The sequence below is a fragment of the Chiloscyllium plagiosum genome, chromosome 10 (genome assembly GCF_004010195.1).
Source record: "Chiloscyllium plagiosum isolate BGI_BamShark_2017 chromosome 10, ASM401019v2, whole genome shotgun sequence".
Taxonomy (NCBI): Eukaryota; Metazoa; Chordata; class Chondrichthyes; order Orectolobiformes; family Hemiscylliidae; genus Chiloscyllium; species Chiloscyllium plagiosum.
The window spans coordinates 86,639,648-86,653,985 of record NC_057719.1 but is presented as its reverse complement, the minus strand read 5'-3'; the positions used below and the strand labels follow the sequence as shown (position 1 = coordinate 86,653,985).

Genomic DNA, 14,338 nt, shown 5'->3' with positions numbered 1-14,338 from the left:
ATCCATTTATACCACATCTACCGCTTTCCCCTCATCAACCTCCTTCGTCACCTTTTCAAAGAATTCAATAAGGTTTGTGAGGCACGACTTGCCCTTCACAAAACCATGCTGACTATCCTTGATCACATTATTCTTATCCAGATGTGCATAAATCCTATCCCTTACAATTCTCTCTAAGACTTTGCCCACAACAGAAGTGAGACTCACCGGCCTATAGTTACTAGGGTTATCCCTACTCCCCTTTTTGAACAAGGGAACCACATTTGCTATCCTCCAGTCTTCTGGGACTACTCCTGTAGACAAAGAGGACATAAAAATCAAGGCCAGTGGCTCTGCAATCTCCTCCCTTGCTTCCCAGAGAATCCTAGGATAAATGCCATCAGGCCCAGGGGACTTATCTTTTTTCACCTTTTCCAGGATTTCCAACACCTCTTCTCTACATACCTCAAAGCCATCCATTCTACTTATTTGTGACTCAGTATTCACATCGACGACAATGCCCTGTTCCTGAGTAAATACTGAAGAAAAGTATTCATTCAGTGTCTCCCCAATCTCTTCCGCCTCCACACGCAACTTCCCACTACTATCCTTGACTGGACCTATTCCTACCCTAGTCATTCTTTTATTCCTAACATACCTATAGAAAGCCTTAGGGTTTTCCCTAATCCTACCGACTAAGGACCTTTCATGTCCCCTCCTTGCTGTTAAAGTTGGCTTATACAAAGCGCCCTGATTTAGTAGAGTTGGTCTAAGCAGAGCTTCCCATTTTGATGTCTTTCCCTTTGATGATGAGTCTGTGAATGTGCACAGTCATATTGAGAACTTTGAAGCTAAGTAGAGAGATCAGTATATTTTTTAAAAATAGAAGTGTGGAGAAACAAAATGGTTGAGGAATACATGTTTGGTATTAGTAATAATTAATGGACAGGAACAATGTTGGCCTTTATATCAAGCATAATTCATAAAGTAGTGATTAGAGCCACTCTGAAATATTCTTCAGTTTTTGGACATTAAAGCTCAGGAAACGTATGTTGGCTTGAAAAGATTGGTGTAACACAGATTCATTCGAATAATTCTAGGCCAAAAGGGCTAAATTACAAGGACTGGTTTCTTAAACACTCTTCACCATTAAGGGGGTGATCTAATTGAAGTGTTTAAGCTATGTGAATTTCTTTTTAGGATAGACAGGAATTCCCTCTTTCCTCCTGTAGGAGAATGTAGAATATGACGGCATAACCTTAAAATTAAAGTTAGGTCATTCTACAGGGGTGTTCGGAGGCACTTCCTCACACAAATGCTCTGGAAATTTGTGAGTGTGTTGGTGAGGTGGGGTCACCGAATGAACCTGAGAGAGCAGGATGGTTTGGTAAACATGCACGTTGGTGAAGTGGATGTGTATGGTGATGGGCATAGTCGCCTGGGCCGTTATGCTGTTGCCTTTCAGATCTACCTGCTGGCCAGCCTTAAACACAAACCACAAACTTTCCAATTTCTGCTGCTTCAAAAATCTCACACAGAACATGCTCTCACCCAAGGCGAGGAGTAAAAAGCCTCATTAGGGTATGGCTCCAGAAAATCTGGGATGCTTGATCATCTTTCCCACTCTTGCAAAAAGCTGATGAGTTGAAGAGTGAATTGAAAATTTCAAAGCTGAGATGGTAGATTATTGGTAGGCAAGGGTAATGCAATGAAAGGTCAGCCTGGATTTACTGCTTAAAAATGTCTGGAATGTGATTTGACCCGTGGACCTTTGCTTTGTCGTTCTTTCACGGGATGTGGGTGACACTGGCAGGCCCAGCATTCGGTGCCTCTCCCTAACTGCTCCTGATCTGAGTGGCTTTGTAGGCCATTTCAGAGGCAGTTCAGAGTCACCCGTACTGTTGTGGGTCTGGAGTCACGCGTATACCAGACCGGGTCAGAACAGCAAAATTTCATTTCCTGAAGAGCACTAGTGATCCTGATGGGCCATGCACCATCAGCAAAGGATTCATGGTCACTTGTTACTGTTTTATATTTCAGATTTATTAACTGAATTTAAATTCCACCAGTTGTAGAATTTGGGGAAATAAATCACATATGCAACTAGGTGTGTGATGTAATTTGCAGGTTGACATATCGAAGGAAACTCTGATCAGCTTCTTATCGCTTGAGGTAAGATTTCATTTATATATCATTAGTAAATGACTGTTATTTCCCAGGGAGTTTGGTGAAGACTCACACAGCTTACTGTTGTGTTCTTTTTGTTTATAAAATCTGCTTATTTTCTCACATTTTTGCTTATTTTCTCTCACTTCCTTCATTTTCTCACAGGCCCCCTCCATACTGTAGTAAGAATGGTTAATCTGTTACAGATCTGTCACAAACCTACTCACTCCTCAAGGTAGTTTGGGTTAGCTGGTTAATCCATGGTATGACTGGGATCACAGCCCAGACTGATTCCTCCTTTGATCAGATTTTTTCATTGCCAAGACTAGAGCTGCTGAGACCTGTTGTAAAACAACGATTGACATCTGACACAAGATAATTCTCTGCTGGAGCCACTGATCAAACTCCACAGCTTCTGATCTGTATGGCTTCAACAGAGCCTAATTCTAGGTTGTGTATTCTGCATCGTTCTCCTTATTGATCAGTAGCAAATCTGAGAGTGTACTTTCTGTTGGGTCACCTCAACACTCTGCAAGTATATCAGTATTGGAATTATTGGATGTTGCGTTCTGCTCTGATTTGTTATTCCTGCTGTCCTAGTACGGTGGAGATGAGCAAGCGTTCAATGTCAGTGTACAACATCTGCTTTCCCGGTCAACTAAACAGCGCTACCTGAAATCCATCTGTGACCAAATCCATCACTTCAAATTGATCAAGAGGTAAGATGGAAGCACATTTGAGTACTTGAGTAGTGGGAGAGATTTCTGGCTGCTGTATTGCGACATTGGTGAAGTTCCTGGCTGTTGTGATGGGTACTGTTTGTAGAGGCAGTGGGGGAGGGTTCCTTGTAATGGGCATATTCCTGGATGTTGCTCCAGATACTGCATGGGAGAATTGGGGGATAGTACAGTAGATGAAACTTTGATTAGATATTCTGACCCCTTGAGAAATACCACGAAACTCTGGAATATAGCAGGCTTTACATTCCCAGTTCAAGATGCTATTTCTGAATAACTACAACTGCGAATCCATTCTAGAAGCCAAACTAAAATGAAATTTGTAGTTTTGTGCTCATCAAGCTGGAGAATGAGGCTCAACCCCATTTTTTCAGGCATCCATTACATGTTTTTTGCTTTATGTATCCCAGGACATGGGGTTAGATGCTGAGTAAAGCTACCTTGACACTGTCCCATCAAACACTCCCAAGATAGTAAAGCAAGGGGTTAGATACAGAGTATACCTTCTTGGATGTAAAACCATATTATTGTTCATACTGTGTAATGTGGGATGGGTAATTAGAAACCTCACAGAAGAAGATACTCTGGTGGTGAAATAGTCACAATACATTAGCGATGTCCAGAATAAGTTGCAGAGTGATCCACTCTGCTCCTCTCAAGATTGTTGTTTTGGATTTATGATGGACAAATAAACTAAAAGTTATAGCAGTAAGTAAACAATGGAAAACATTTAAAGTGGTGGTGAATTAAAATCGTGAATAAAAATTCATTGTATCTCATACAAAAATTCTGTGAGAAAGTGCTATCAATGGCTTACTCAGAACACAAGAAATAGGGGGTAATTGAAAAATATCATGGCTGATCTTTTCGTGGACTCACCTCCACTTGCCTGCCTGCTCACCATAACCCTTAGTTCCTTTACTATTCAAAACGTTACCTACCTTGGCATTAAAAATATTCAATGAGGGAGTCTCAGCTGTTTCACTGGGCAGGGGATTCCAGATTCACAACTCTTTGGATGAAGACATTCCTCCTTAGCTCAGTCCTAAATCCTCTCCCCCTCCCCCCCCCCCCCCCCCCCTCCTTTTGAGGCTATGCCCCCTAGTTCTAGTTATTTCAAAGTATGTAAGAATGTAAAAAGAGGCTTATAATGTTGTAAAAAATGGAAATAAGCCAGAGGACTCTGTTTTTGGAATTATCAAAGGAAATGACAGCAGTGAAGAAGATACTTTTGTATCAGACTTGACAATAGAGACACAAGTTACTGTACAGTCAGTTCTTCTATAATGCGATCATCGTGTTCTTGTGCAACCTCATCTTATAGAAAAATTACACTAGAAATAACATTTAAATATGTTGGTGCTGTATTGGCATTACAGCCAACATGTTTTAAACGTTCCACGCTTTAGAAACTGCATCCCCCATTTGTGAGTTGTTACAATGAATTTGCATTGACGAAACACAATATAACAGAATGACTAAAGAAGGTGAGGAACTTAATGCCAACAGAGAAAAAGCATTGGAGAAACCTAAGGGACTAAAAGCTGAAAAATTTCAGAAGCATGACGGTTTGCCTTAAGGTTCTGAAAGAAGTACTGTAGAAATAGCACTTGTACAAGTTACCATATTGATGAACAGCCATTAACACACTAGAAGGTAGCGAATGTAACTTCAGTATTCATGTAAGACGGTAGAGGGAAAACCTGACATCCGTCATCTTGAAAGGGTTCAGGAAAGATTTGAGGATGTTGCCAGGGTTGGAGGGTTTGAGCTAAAGGGAGAGGCTGAATAGACTAGGGCTGTTTTAGCGTCTAGGTGACCTTAGAGGTTTATAATATCGTGAGGTGTATGGATAGGGTAAATAGACAAAGTCTTTTCCCTGGCATGTGTGAGTCCAGAACTAGAGGGCATAGGTTTAGAGTAAGAGGGGAAAGATTTAAAAGGGACCTAAAGGGCAACTTTTTACACAAAGGGTGGTGTGTGTATGGAATGAGTTGCCAGAGGAAGTGGGTGGATGCTGGTACAATTACAACATTTGAAAGGCATCTGGATGGGTACATGAACAAGAAGGTTTAGAGGGATATGGGTCAAGTGCTGGCCCATAATTTAGGATATCTGGTCGGCTGAGACGAGTCAGACTGAAGGGTCTGTTTTCGTGCTGTACATCTCTATGACTCTATCAGGAGAATGTTGGAACCTGCTATTTGGAAAATCTTAACAATGCATTTCAAAAATCATTGCATGGTCAGAATTGACATGGCTATACAAAAGCAGAATTGTGCTTGGCAGATGTATTCATTTTTAAATTTTGAGAACTTAAATCAGTGGGATGGGTAAAGGGAAGCCAGCAGAAAGTATACTTGAATTTCCAAGTCATTTGATAAGTTATTTACAGGCCATAATAATGATTTTAATAAAAGGAATGTGGGTAACATATCTAAGTCTTTGTTAATACAAAGTTAGATAAGAATGTAAGTGGAGAGAAGGTATAAAGAGGTATAACAGATCAAGTGATTGAACTACCAGGTGGCAGGTGGACTGTAATATGGGATATCTGAGATCATTCATTAGGTAGCCATGATGTGGAGCTGCTGGTGTTGGATTGGGGTGGACAAAGGTAAAAATCACACAACACCAGGTTATAGTCCAAATAAACCTGTTGAACTATAACCTGGTGTTATGATTCTTTTAAAACCATTGTTCATTAGGTAATAATTTTTTTAAAAAATTGTGAATGTTTAAATGTTGATTTTCAGAAGGACTAGGGTGTACTCATAAAAGGCATGCATGGATAGCATGCAGGTACAGTAGGCAGATTAGACAAATTACATGTTGGCCTTTATTGCAAGGGATTTGAGTGCAGTTACAGTGTTACTACAGTTATGTTATTCTGGTGAGATTATATCTGGAGCATTATGTGCAGTTTTGATCTCCACATTTAAGGCAGCATATAATTTCATTGGAAACAGCACATTGAACAAATTGGGTGTACGTTCTTTGGAATTGAATAATAAGTGGATCTCATTAAGAGTTAAGATTTTGAAAAGGCTTGACACTGATGGCTTGTTTCCTCTGCCTGGTAAATCTATAACACAGGAACACAGTTCCAGGATAAGAGGCAGATAACTTAAAGAAGAAATTCTTAATTTCAATGCTGAGTGTTGTAAATGTTCCATTGTTAAATACATTTAAAAGCTGAGAAAGGTACATTTTTGTATTCTCAAGAAATTCAGGGATATGGAGAACAGTTGAGGCAAATGGTCCGTTTAAGAGGCCAAATTGTCATCTTCTGCCCCTTTCTTTGTGTTCTTAAGGTGTGGGTAAAGCTCCCTCCACACGTCCATCAAACTGTCCCATGCAGGTAAACTATACCCTTGGTACTGTGTAAAGTTTCTCATACACTTCCCCATTAACTAGTCTCAGGAAAACAGCAGCAGGGGATTCTGAAATGAGCTGCCTCTCTCCCAGTCTCAACAGCTCCAGCTTTTGTGACTATGATAATAATAATTTCAGTCCTATACTAGATGTAACATGGACCCTCTGAGGTATTTTTGTTTTCTGCTGGTGTTCACTCGTTGCAACTAAATAATTAGATTAGATTAGATTCCCTACACTGTAGAAACAGGCACTTCGGCCCGAACAATCCACACCGACCCTCTGAAGAGTAACCCATCCAGACCCATTTCCCTCTGACTAACGCACCTAACATTATGGGCAATTTAGAATGGCTAATTCATCTGACCTGCACATCTTTGGATTGTGGGAGGAAACCGGAGCACCTGGAGGAAACCTATGCAGACACTGGGAGAACGTTACAAATTCCACACAGTCAGTCACCTGAGGCCGGACTTAAACCTGGGACCCTGGTGCTGTGAGGCAGCAATGCTGACCACTGAGCCGCCCCATTGATGAACACATTTCATAGTAGGGATCTATATCCACAGCAAGGAACTAGGAACCCTGTAAAAAGGTAAAGGTCAGTTAACCTGTATCCTACAGCTAGCTCTAACTATGTTCTGCCTTCTGAACTTGTTGCATGTTTATGTCTCTACAGAGTATCCTGCCTCGTTTTGTACAGTTACAGAGACGACTACTACAGGATTCTATTCTAATGTTTGTATAGAAGGGTTGTATTGACCGAGGAAACTACCTGTGGAGTTCAAAGCTGGGCATCAGTCGGAGTATTTGAATCAATAGAAATTCTTCCATCCAGCTGTGATGTGAGGCAACGTGTTAAACCATGTACCATCCAGTCAGCACTCCTCCAGATGTCCTCAGCCTTGCACTTTCATTCAGTTTCTCCAAAACTTGCCCATCTCCCAAAGCAAAGGTGGTGACCCACTGTCTTTAGTGTTTTGGAGGCTGTCAGACAACCTGTGTAGTTGTTTTACCAGGTAGGGGCACCAGCAGGCTATTGGCTAAATTAGGCTTCTGTGTGTTTCAGACAGCATGGACTGGAGTTGAAAAGGATCCTCAGTTATTTTAATGTTGTAAATACTGTAGGCTTTCCTGATTGAGACAGGATGCTATTTTTATGGCAAAAATTTAATATCAGTATGATATGTGTTAGTTTTTCACTGTATATGATCTGTTTTGTCATGTGCCTCTGCAGATCATCTGCTCCACCTACTCTCACAAATAAGTTAGTGTTAAGCTGAATATGGTTCCATATCACCTCACTGAGAGAGAGTATTTCCCTGCCCTCAGCTGAGAGAAGCTTGAGTTTTGAACAGCCACTTTCACTCAGGCTACACCCAGTGCTTGCTGGGACACTGAGCCTGCAGTGTTGTCACGTATTCAAACATACTCCTGTTTCTAGCTGCAGTTTTACACTTGGGTCACATTGTCTATTTGAGTTACAAAATTATGTCCTCTAAGTGGAGAAAAAGTGCCTTTTAAGTTTATTAATTTTGAGGTATGATCCAACAATTGGTGACTATCATCAGTTTGATCCTGGGTCTCAAAAGTGAATTTTCTGAGACTGTACTGAATTTGAAGGATACATAGGATCCATGCTATTTAACGACTCTTCCCATGAATAAAGTAATCTGCAGGAGAGGAATTTTCAGACACATTGTTTAGTTAAAAATCATGGTGTATGAATTCAAACCATAGCATTCCTTAATCAGTGACTGTATTAAACTGCAGGAAAGAAATTTTTACACATTGGTTTAGTTAAAAATCATGGTATATGAATTTGAACCATAGTGTTCCTTAACCTAAATTAATCTCCATGTTGTATCAGCAGATTGTCACCTTCAGTAACATTGGGTCAGTGATTGGCTTAGCATGTTCAAACTGGTTTACCTTGTCCTGAGTCTACTCATGTTGCAGCTCCTTTTCATGTAGATTGCTGAGTGCAGCCTTCCACCTCTGTTGCTACCCGGACAGAGGTTGGGAACAATACTGAAGCTAAATTTGTGACTTGAGTATGTACTCAAGTATTAAAATAAACAAACATAGGATTTTGGAAGGTTTGATTAGCTGTAGCCATTGCATTTTATAATTGACTATCTGTATTTCGCTCAGTGTTCCTCCAGTCTTAACGCAAGAGAGAAGGACACATAACCAAGGCTAAATGGGAATAGGTCCTGAGGTTTAGCTGGGGCTTTCCCAAGTTTCCATGGTATAGGAAGAAATCACTTGGCCCATTAGTTTTAGCATTCTCAGTACAGCAATCCAGTCAGTCCTATTCTACTCTTCAAAAAAAATCCTAAAACATTTAGAAAACTTACCACAATTAAACAAAATGTCATTACTATGAATCAAGGCCAAAGCTTCCTTTCCATGGACACAACTTTGGAAAAGTGAGAGTCAGAAACTATGATTCTATCCCTGTACATTTAATTCTGTCCAATAGTTTTCCAGGTATTTTGGAAATAATTGATTATCTTTGCTTTTACTGCTGTAACAGGTAGTGAATCCTAGGTATTGCCATTCACCAAGTTCTTCTTCCCTTCCCTCCACGCCCCGGTATCTCTTGTTCAAAACCTAAAATGTGTTCCTCTATCCTTGTAACATCTCTTCACGGGAACATCTTTTTGTGACAGCTTCAGAAAAGGTAGATAATCTGGGACACCTCTATCATCTTGTACTGAGCAGGTTAGAATAGCTAGGAAAAATAATCCTGATGCTGTGAATTTAGATTTTTAAAAAACCTCCAGTGAAAACAAATAAATCTGTATGCCTCTGTGAGATACCTGTGTCCTGATATTTCTCTATATCTCATCACTTGTTGGCTTTGTTCAAGTGTGAAGGAACAGATGTGCGACTTAGTTAGTTAGTTAAATCGATTATCAAACCTAGCCCAGACTGATTGTAAATTGCTCTGTATAGCTTGCCCCTGCCCTGAACAATCTGATGAGTAAAGATAATGCACAAACACCAACATGTTATTGAAAAGAATACACTCATGCTTCATCTATATAATCTTAATTTCAATTAAGCTTTTTGTATATCCAACCAACAACCATTTAATTTTGAAACTTTGTTTCTTGCTGTGTTCCTCTGATCTTATTTCTAACACACAAGCCACCAGGATACAATGCATCATCTCTACCAAATAGGAGAGTATTTATTTTGAAGTTATCTTTCTTGATCTCCCCCATCATGGTAAGCATCCTCACAGCATCTTCTCTGCCAGCCCCCATCCCCAATCTCTTACTTTTCAGTAAAATCATCCTTATCTCAAAGACAAACCTTTAATCTCAAGACTGTGGTAAACGTACCTTCTCTGAACTGCTTCCAATTCAACTGTCTCCTTATTTAAGGAGACATATCAAAACTATACACAGATGTCCGTATTTTAATATTCTATTTCACTTCAGGATAAATGATGAAATTCCATTTGCCTTCCTAATTACTTGCTGTTCTCACATGCACAAGGACATCCAGATGCTTTGTGTCCACTTCAATAATATTTCCTGTCCATTCACTTAACATGTTTAAATCCCTTTGTAGCATCCCTTGTATTATCCTCACGAAATTTGTCTTCAAGCCACTCCAACTCTTCAACCAAGTCATGAATATAAACTGTAGACTAGTTGTGACCCGATTATTGATCTCTGGCTATAGATTGCCAGTCTGGAAATGGATTTGTTTCCAAATGTGTTTTGATGATTAGTGAAGCCCTGAATTCACCTCAGCTTACAGTGATGCAGTGGTAGTATCCTGCTGTCTGAACCTGCAGTCCTGGGTTTAAGTCCCATTTACTCCAGAGGTCTATAATATCATCTGAACAGGTTAATTAGAAAATATCTACACTGAATCATTTAATATGTAAATTTAAAGAATATTATATTTTACAGAATGTCCCTCAATAGGAGGTACTCCCAGAATTGATTAACAGGAGGAATAACAGCATCTTGGTCAGTAAATCTTAAATATCAACAAACAATTCATTTAAACATTGGTAATTCAAATTTAAGTGATAATAATCTGATAAACCGAGAATCTAAGCATACTATAAATGTTCTTTGTAGATAATGGAAAACTGAAGCTGATTGGATTTTTTTTCTCTTGACAAATGTTATGTTGGAGCAGTTGCCTATAGACTGACACACAAAGTCCATGAATAATTTAAATGTGAATTACACCAAATAAAATAAAGCTGCTTTCTTTTCAGGTAACACCTCATATTTGACTAATAATTAGAAGAGTAAAAGGTGACAGTAATGTAGATAGCGAAGTACAGAAGTACAATTTTGTGACTACTGGAAATCTGAAATAAAAACAAAATGCTTAAAATATTCAAGTCTGGGAGCAGTGATAGAGAAGAAATAGAGTTAATGCCCCAGATAATAGACAGCCAGATCATCATAAATCCCCTTGGAGACTGGTGACTCACTGACATTTTTATTTTAGATTAGATTCCCTACAGTGTGGAAACAGGCCCTTTGGCCCAACAAGTCCACACCGACCCTCCGAAGAGCAACCCACCCAGACCCATTCCCCTACATTCACCCCTGACTAATGCACCTAACACGATGGGCAATTTAGCATGGCCAATTAATAATTGCTTGGGAAAAGTCAGATGATTAAAAATTGACCATAGCCCTAACTATCTAAAACTGAAATCCTGACTTGCCAATTTCACTCCAGACCTAACACTCTCCCAGCACTTAGCCACCAACATCCCTCCCCTCATCTGAGCCAAACTCCTGCTGTAGTCACCACCCCACTCAAGAAAAACACACTCTAAGCACTAATCCACTTTCCTGGCGCCCTACTATCCTACTCACTCACTTCACATATTATCATTCCACAGTAGTTATCAAAGTGTCTACTGGACATTTAAACTACAAAATAAAGCACTCTGATTTAAAAGGGGACATGGTTTTGATGATGATCACCTCCATTGCTAGGTTTAAGGATTCCTGGACAGATTCATAGCAGAAATCCCATGTCCAGAAATTTTCAGAGTAAAGGTCATGTAAAGTGGACAAGTTTTAAGCCTATTAAGGTCAGAAATTGTGTTTCTAATCTAAGTCGGAATCTGAGCCATTCAATATTGATAAGTTGATGACCTTTCAGTAGAGGTCAGAGTTCTTGGACCATGAGACAATTTGATTCCTTTTGCTGGGATGTTTATTAAGTATTAAATCCCAATGCCATGATGCTGAGTTGCATTTCCAGAAGGTTAAACCAGAAGACTAAAGGGAGGCACCTGCATCAGAATTTGATACTTGCCAGTGACATGTTCTGAACAGATCAGACCAAGGTCTGAGCTAGATGTCTGCTAACATTTCTGCAACACAAGAAATCAATGAGGAGATTAAAGCTGAATCAGCTTCAAATAAACCAAGGGATGGATGAAGAGGAAAGAACAAGGTTTGTTCCACAATTCAGTATCATTCATTTATGTAGCTCCCCTCCTTTTGGCTAATGCCTTACTCAAGATCATCAGAATAATATCTTTACTGTTCATCACATTGTAGCAATTTAGATCAATCAGCTTGTCAAAATCATCAGGTGTGTAGGTAAAGTTCAGGGTGCTATATGGTGAATTCTCAGCTTCCAGGACAAAACTGTGATTGATTTTATCTTCCTCAGATGTACGTGGGACTCCTACAATAGATACAGAAAGCAGTGACTGACAAAGTACTGTTCAGTTTTTTTTTACTTTTGACAATGCAAATTTATATATTAGTGATTAACATAGCAATATATCACAGAACACTTAAAGGAGAAAATAAAAGATTGAGTAACAGCTGAAGAGTTGGAGGCTTTGCAAATTATCTTTGGGATAGGTTACAGGAGTGTTGAAGAAAAGAAGATAGTGAGAGTGAGCATGAGCTCCAGAATCCTGAAGGTGGACATGGGTGATTAGGGAGGACAAGATAGAGGGGAATGAAATGGAGACAAGATGAAAGAGTAAGTGAAGTAACTTACAGATACAGGAGAAGAAAAACTGATTGTGGATTGGAGAAAGAGGGGATTTTGAATTTACCGAGAGCAAGAGCAGGAGTGAAAAGGGAATTTGGTTTTCAGGGATATGTGGGTGAAATGCCTTCGACACATTTGCGTGGAACACAGGATGGGATTGTTGGAAAAATGAAAACTAGAATTGATAAATGTATGAATGAAGGGTGACAAAAAAGATGCTTGGGAAGGAAATGAAGGCTTGAGATAGAAATGAGTTGGAGTAGATAGGTTGACTTTTGAGGAGCTCAGTCATCAATTTTAAAGAAAGCTGAGAAGTGCCTGAGGAAACACACGAAGCTATTGATTCACAAATGCACAGGAATGGTGATAAGAATGGTGATTTTAACTGAAGGAGTTCATGCCTCATGGAGGAGGTGGGATTTAGGCTGTTAGGTTAATCTTTGGATAAAAGAAATGAATTTTTTTTTAATCACTAATTTGCCATTGTTTATATCTAGCAGTAGTTTGTTTTGCTATGTGCTGGATAGTTTCTTACCTGGAGAAACATAATCTTTGAATGTGGCATTTGTGAGGGGGAAATGAACTACTATAGGAACTCTGGGATTGTTTTCATCCATGAAGACATAGCATTCTTGTAGACTATTTTCAAGAATGTCTGCCACATCAATTTTTGGGAAAGGGATATCATGTTCTTTACAAAATTCCTCAGTCTTCTTCAGAACCTGGTTAGAAGTGGGAAAGATCGAAAGGAGAACAAAGGTTAATTACATGGTAAAATCTGAACAGTAGGTTTGGGATATAACTGAAACATGGATAACTTTGTACATGCTTCTCTGTAAAATTAATTTATCAGTTACTTCACAATAATTATCTCAATATGTCTAACCTATTAGACAGCACATAGGAATTTTCTGGCTTTCCTATCCAATCCAATGAGATTTATAGCTGATTGATTTCTCCCTCCCCAATAAGAATAACAAAGCCACTAAACTGTGAAAATGGTTTTTCCATGTCTTGATTAGAATTTTTTTGGCATCCTATATACAATCTAAACTGTGCTGATCTGTGATTTACTAGTTTTCTTGCATCTTTCCAAGTATTAATAGACAAAAGCCTAAATTTCTAGTCAAAATTTGATATGTTCTCGACAAGGATGTGAATGTAAGTACAGAGTAATAAACTCCAATCCTGCCTTTCCAAGGCTTTGAATTTTAACTGATTACTCAGCACTGCACTTGCCTTGGTTGTATCTCAGTAGAAAATTAAGTACCATTTAAGATTAGATTAGATTGCTTACAGTATGGAAACAGGCCTTTCGGCCCAACAAGTCCACACCGACCCTCCGAAGACCAACCCACCCAGACCCATTTCCCTACATTTACCCCTTCACCTAACACTACGGGCAATTTAGCATAGCCAATTCACCTAACCTGCACATTTTTGGACTGTGGGAGGAAACCCAGTCATAGCAGCATGGTGGCACAGTGGTTAGCGCTGCTGTCTCACAGCGCCAGACACCCGGGTTCAATTCCCACCTCAGGCAACTGTCTGTGTGGAGTTTGCACATGTTCCTTGGTAAAGGCACTATAGACATGTGGAGACTGTTTAAGGAACAGTTGTTGCAAGTGATGAATAAATATGTCCCTCTGAGACAGGCAAGAAGTGGTAAGATAAAGGAACCTTGGATGACGAGAGCGGTGGAGCTTTTCGTCAAAAGGAAAAAGGTAGCTTACATAAGGTGGAGGAAGCTAGGGTCAAGCTCAGCTCGAGAGGATGACAGGCAGGCGAGGAAGGAGCTCAAAAATGGTCGGAGGAGAGCCAGGAGGGGGCACGAGAAAGGCTTGGCAGAACGGATTAGGGAGAACACAAAGGCACTTTACACTTATGTGAGGAATAAGAGAATAGTCAAAGAAAGAGTAGGCCCGATCAGGGATAGCATAGGGAATTTCTGTGTGGTGTCTGAGGAGGTAGGGGAAGTCCTAAATGAGTTTTTTTGCTTCTGTCTTGACGAAAGAAACGAACTTTGTAGTGAATGAAACCTTTGAAGAGCAGGTGTGCATGCTGGAATGGAT

General features: G+C 39.7%; 2 protein-coding genes across 5 annotated transcripts in view; one reads left to right on the top strand and one right to left on the bottom strand.

Moving 5' to 3' along the window:
* eif2ak4 (eukaryotic translation initiation factor 2 alpha kinase 4) overlaps nt 1-9,077 on the top strand; it is a 121,196-nt gene extending 112,119 nt beyond the window's left edge. For all 3 annotated transcript variants that reach the window (XM_043698267.1, XM_043698270.1, XM_043698269.1), the window contains 3 exons: nt 2,107-2,151; nt 2,746-2,864; nt 6,937-9,077. In XM_043698267.1, the coding sequence (XP_043554202.1) occupies nt 2,107-2,151; nt 2,746-2,864; nt 6,937-6,994 (222 nt within the window). In that variant the 3' untranslated portion in view covers nt 6,995-9,077. The remainder of the gene's footprint in view (nt 1-2,106; nt 2,152-2,745; nt 2,865-6,936) is intronic.
* Nucleotides 9,078-11,603: 2,526 nt separating this feature from the next.
* LOC122553857 (cytosolic phospholipase A2 zeta-like) overlaps nt 11,604-14,338 on the bottom strand; it is a 115,759-nt gene continuing 113,024 nt past the window's right edge. For both annotated transcript variants that reach the window (XM_043698296.1, XM_043698297.1), the window contains 2 exons: nt 12,802-12,988; nt 11,604-11,948 (listed from right to left, as the gene is read on the bottom strand). In XM_043698296.1, the coding sequence (XP_043554231.1) occupies nt 11,740-11,948; nt 12,802-12,988 (396 nt within the window). In that variant the 3' untranslated portion in view covers nt 11,604-11,739. The remainder of the gene's footprint in view (nt 11,949-12,801; nt 12,989-14,338) is intronic.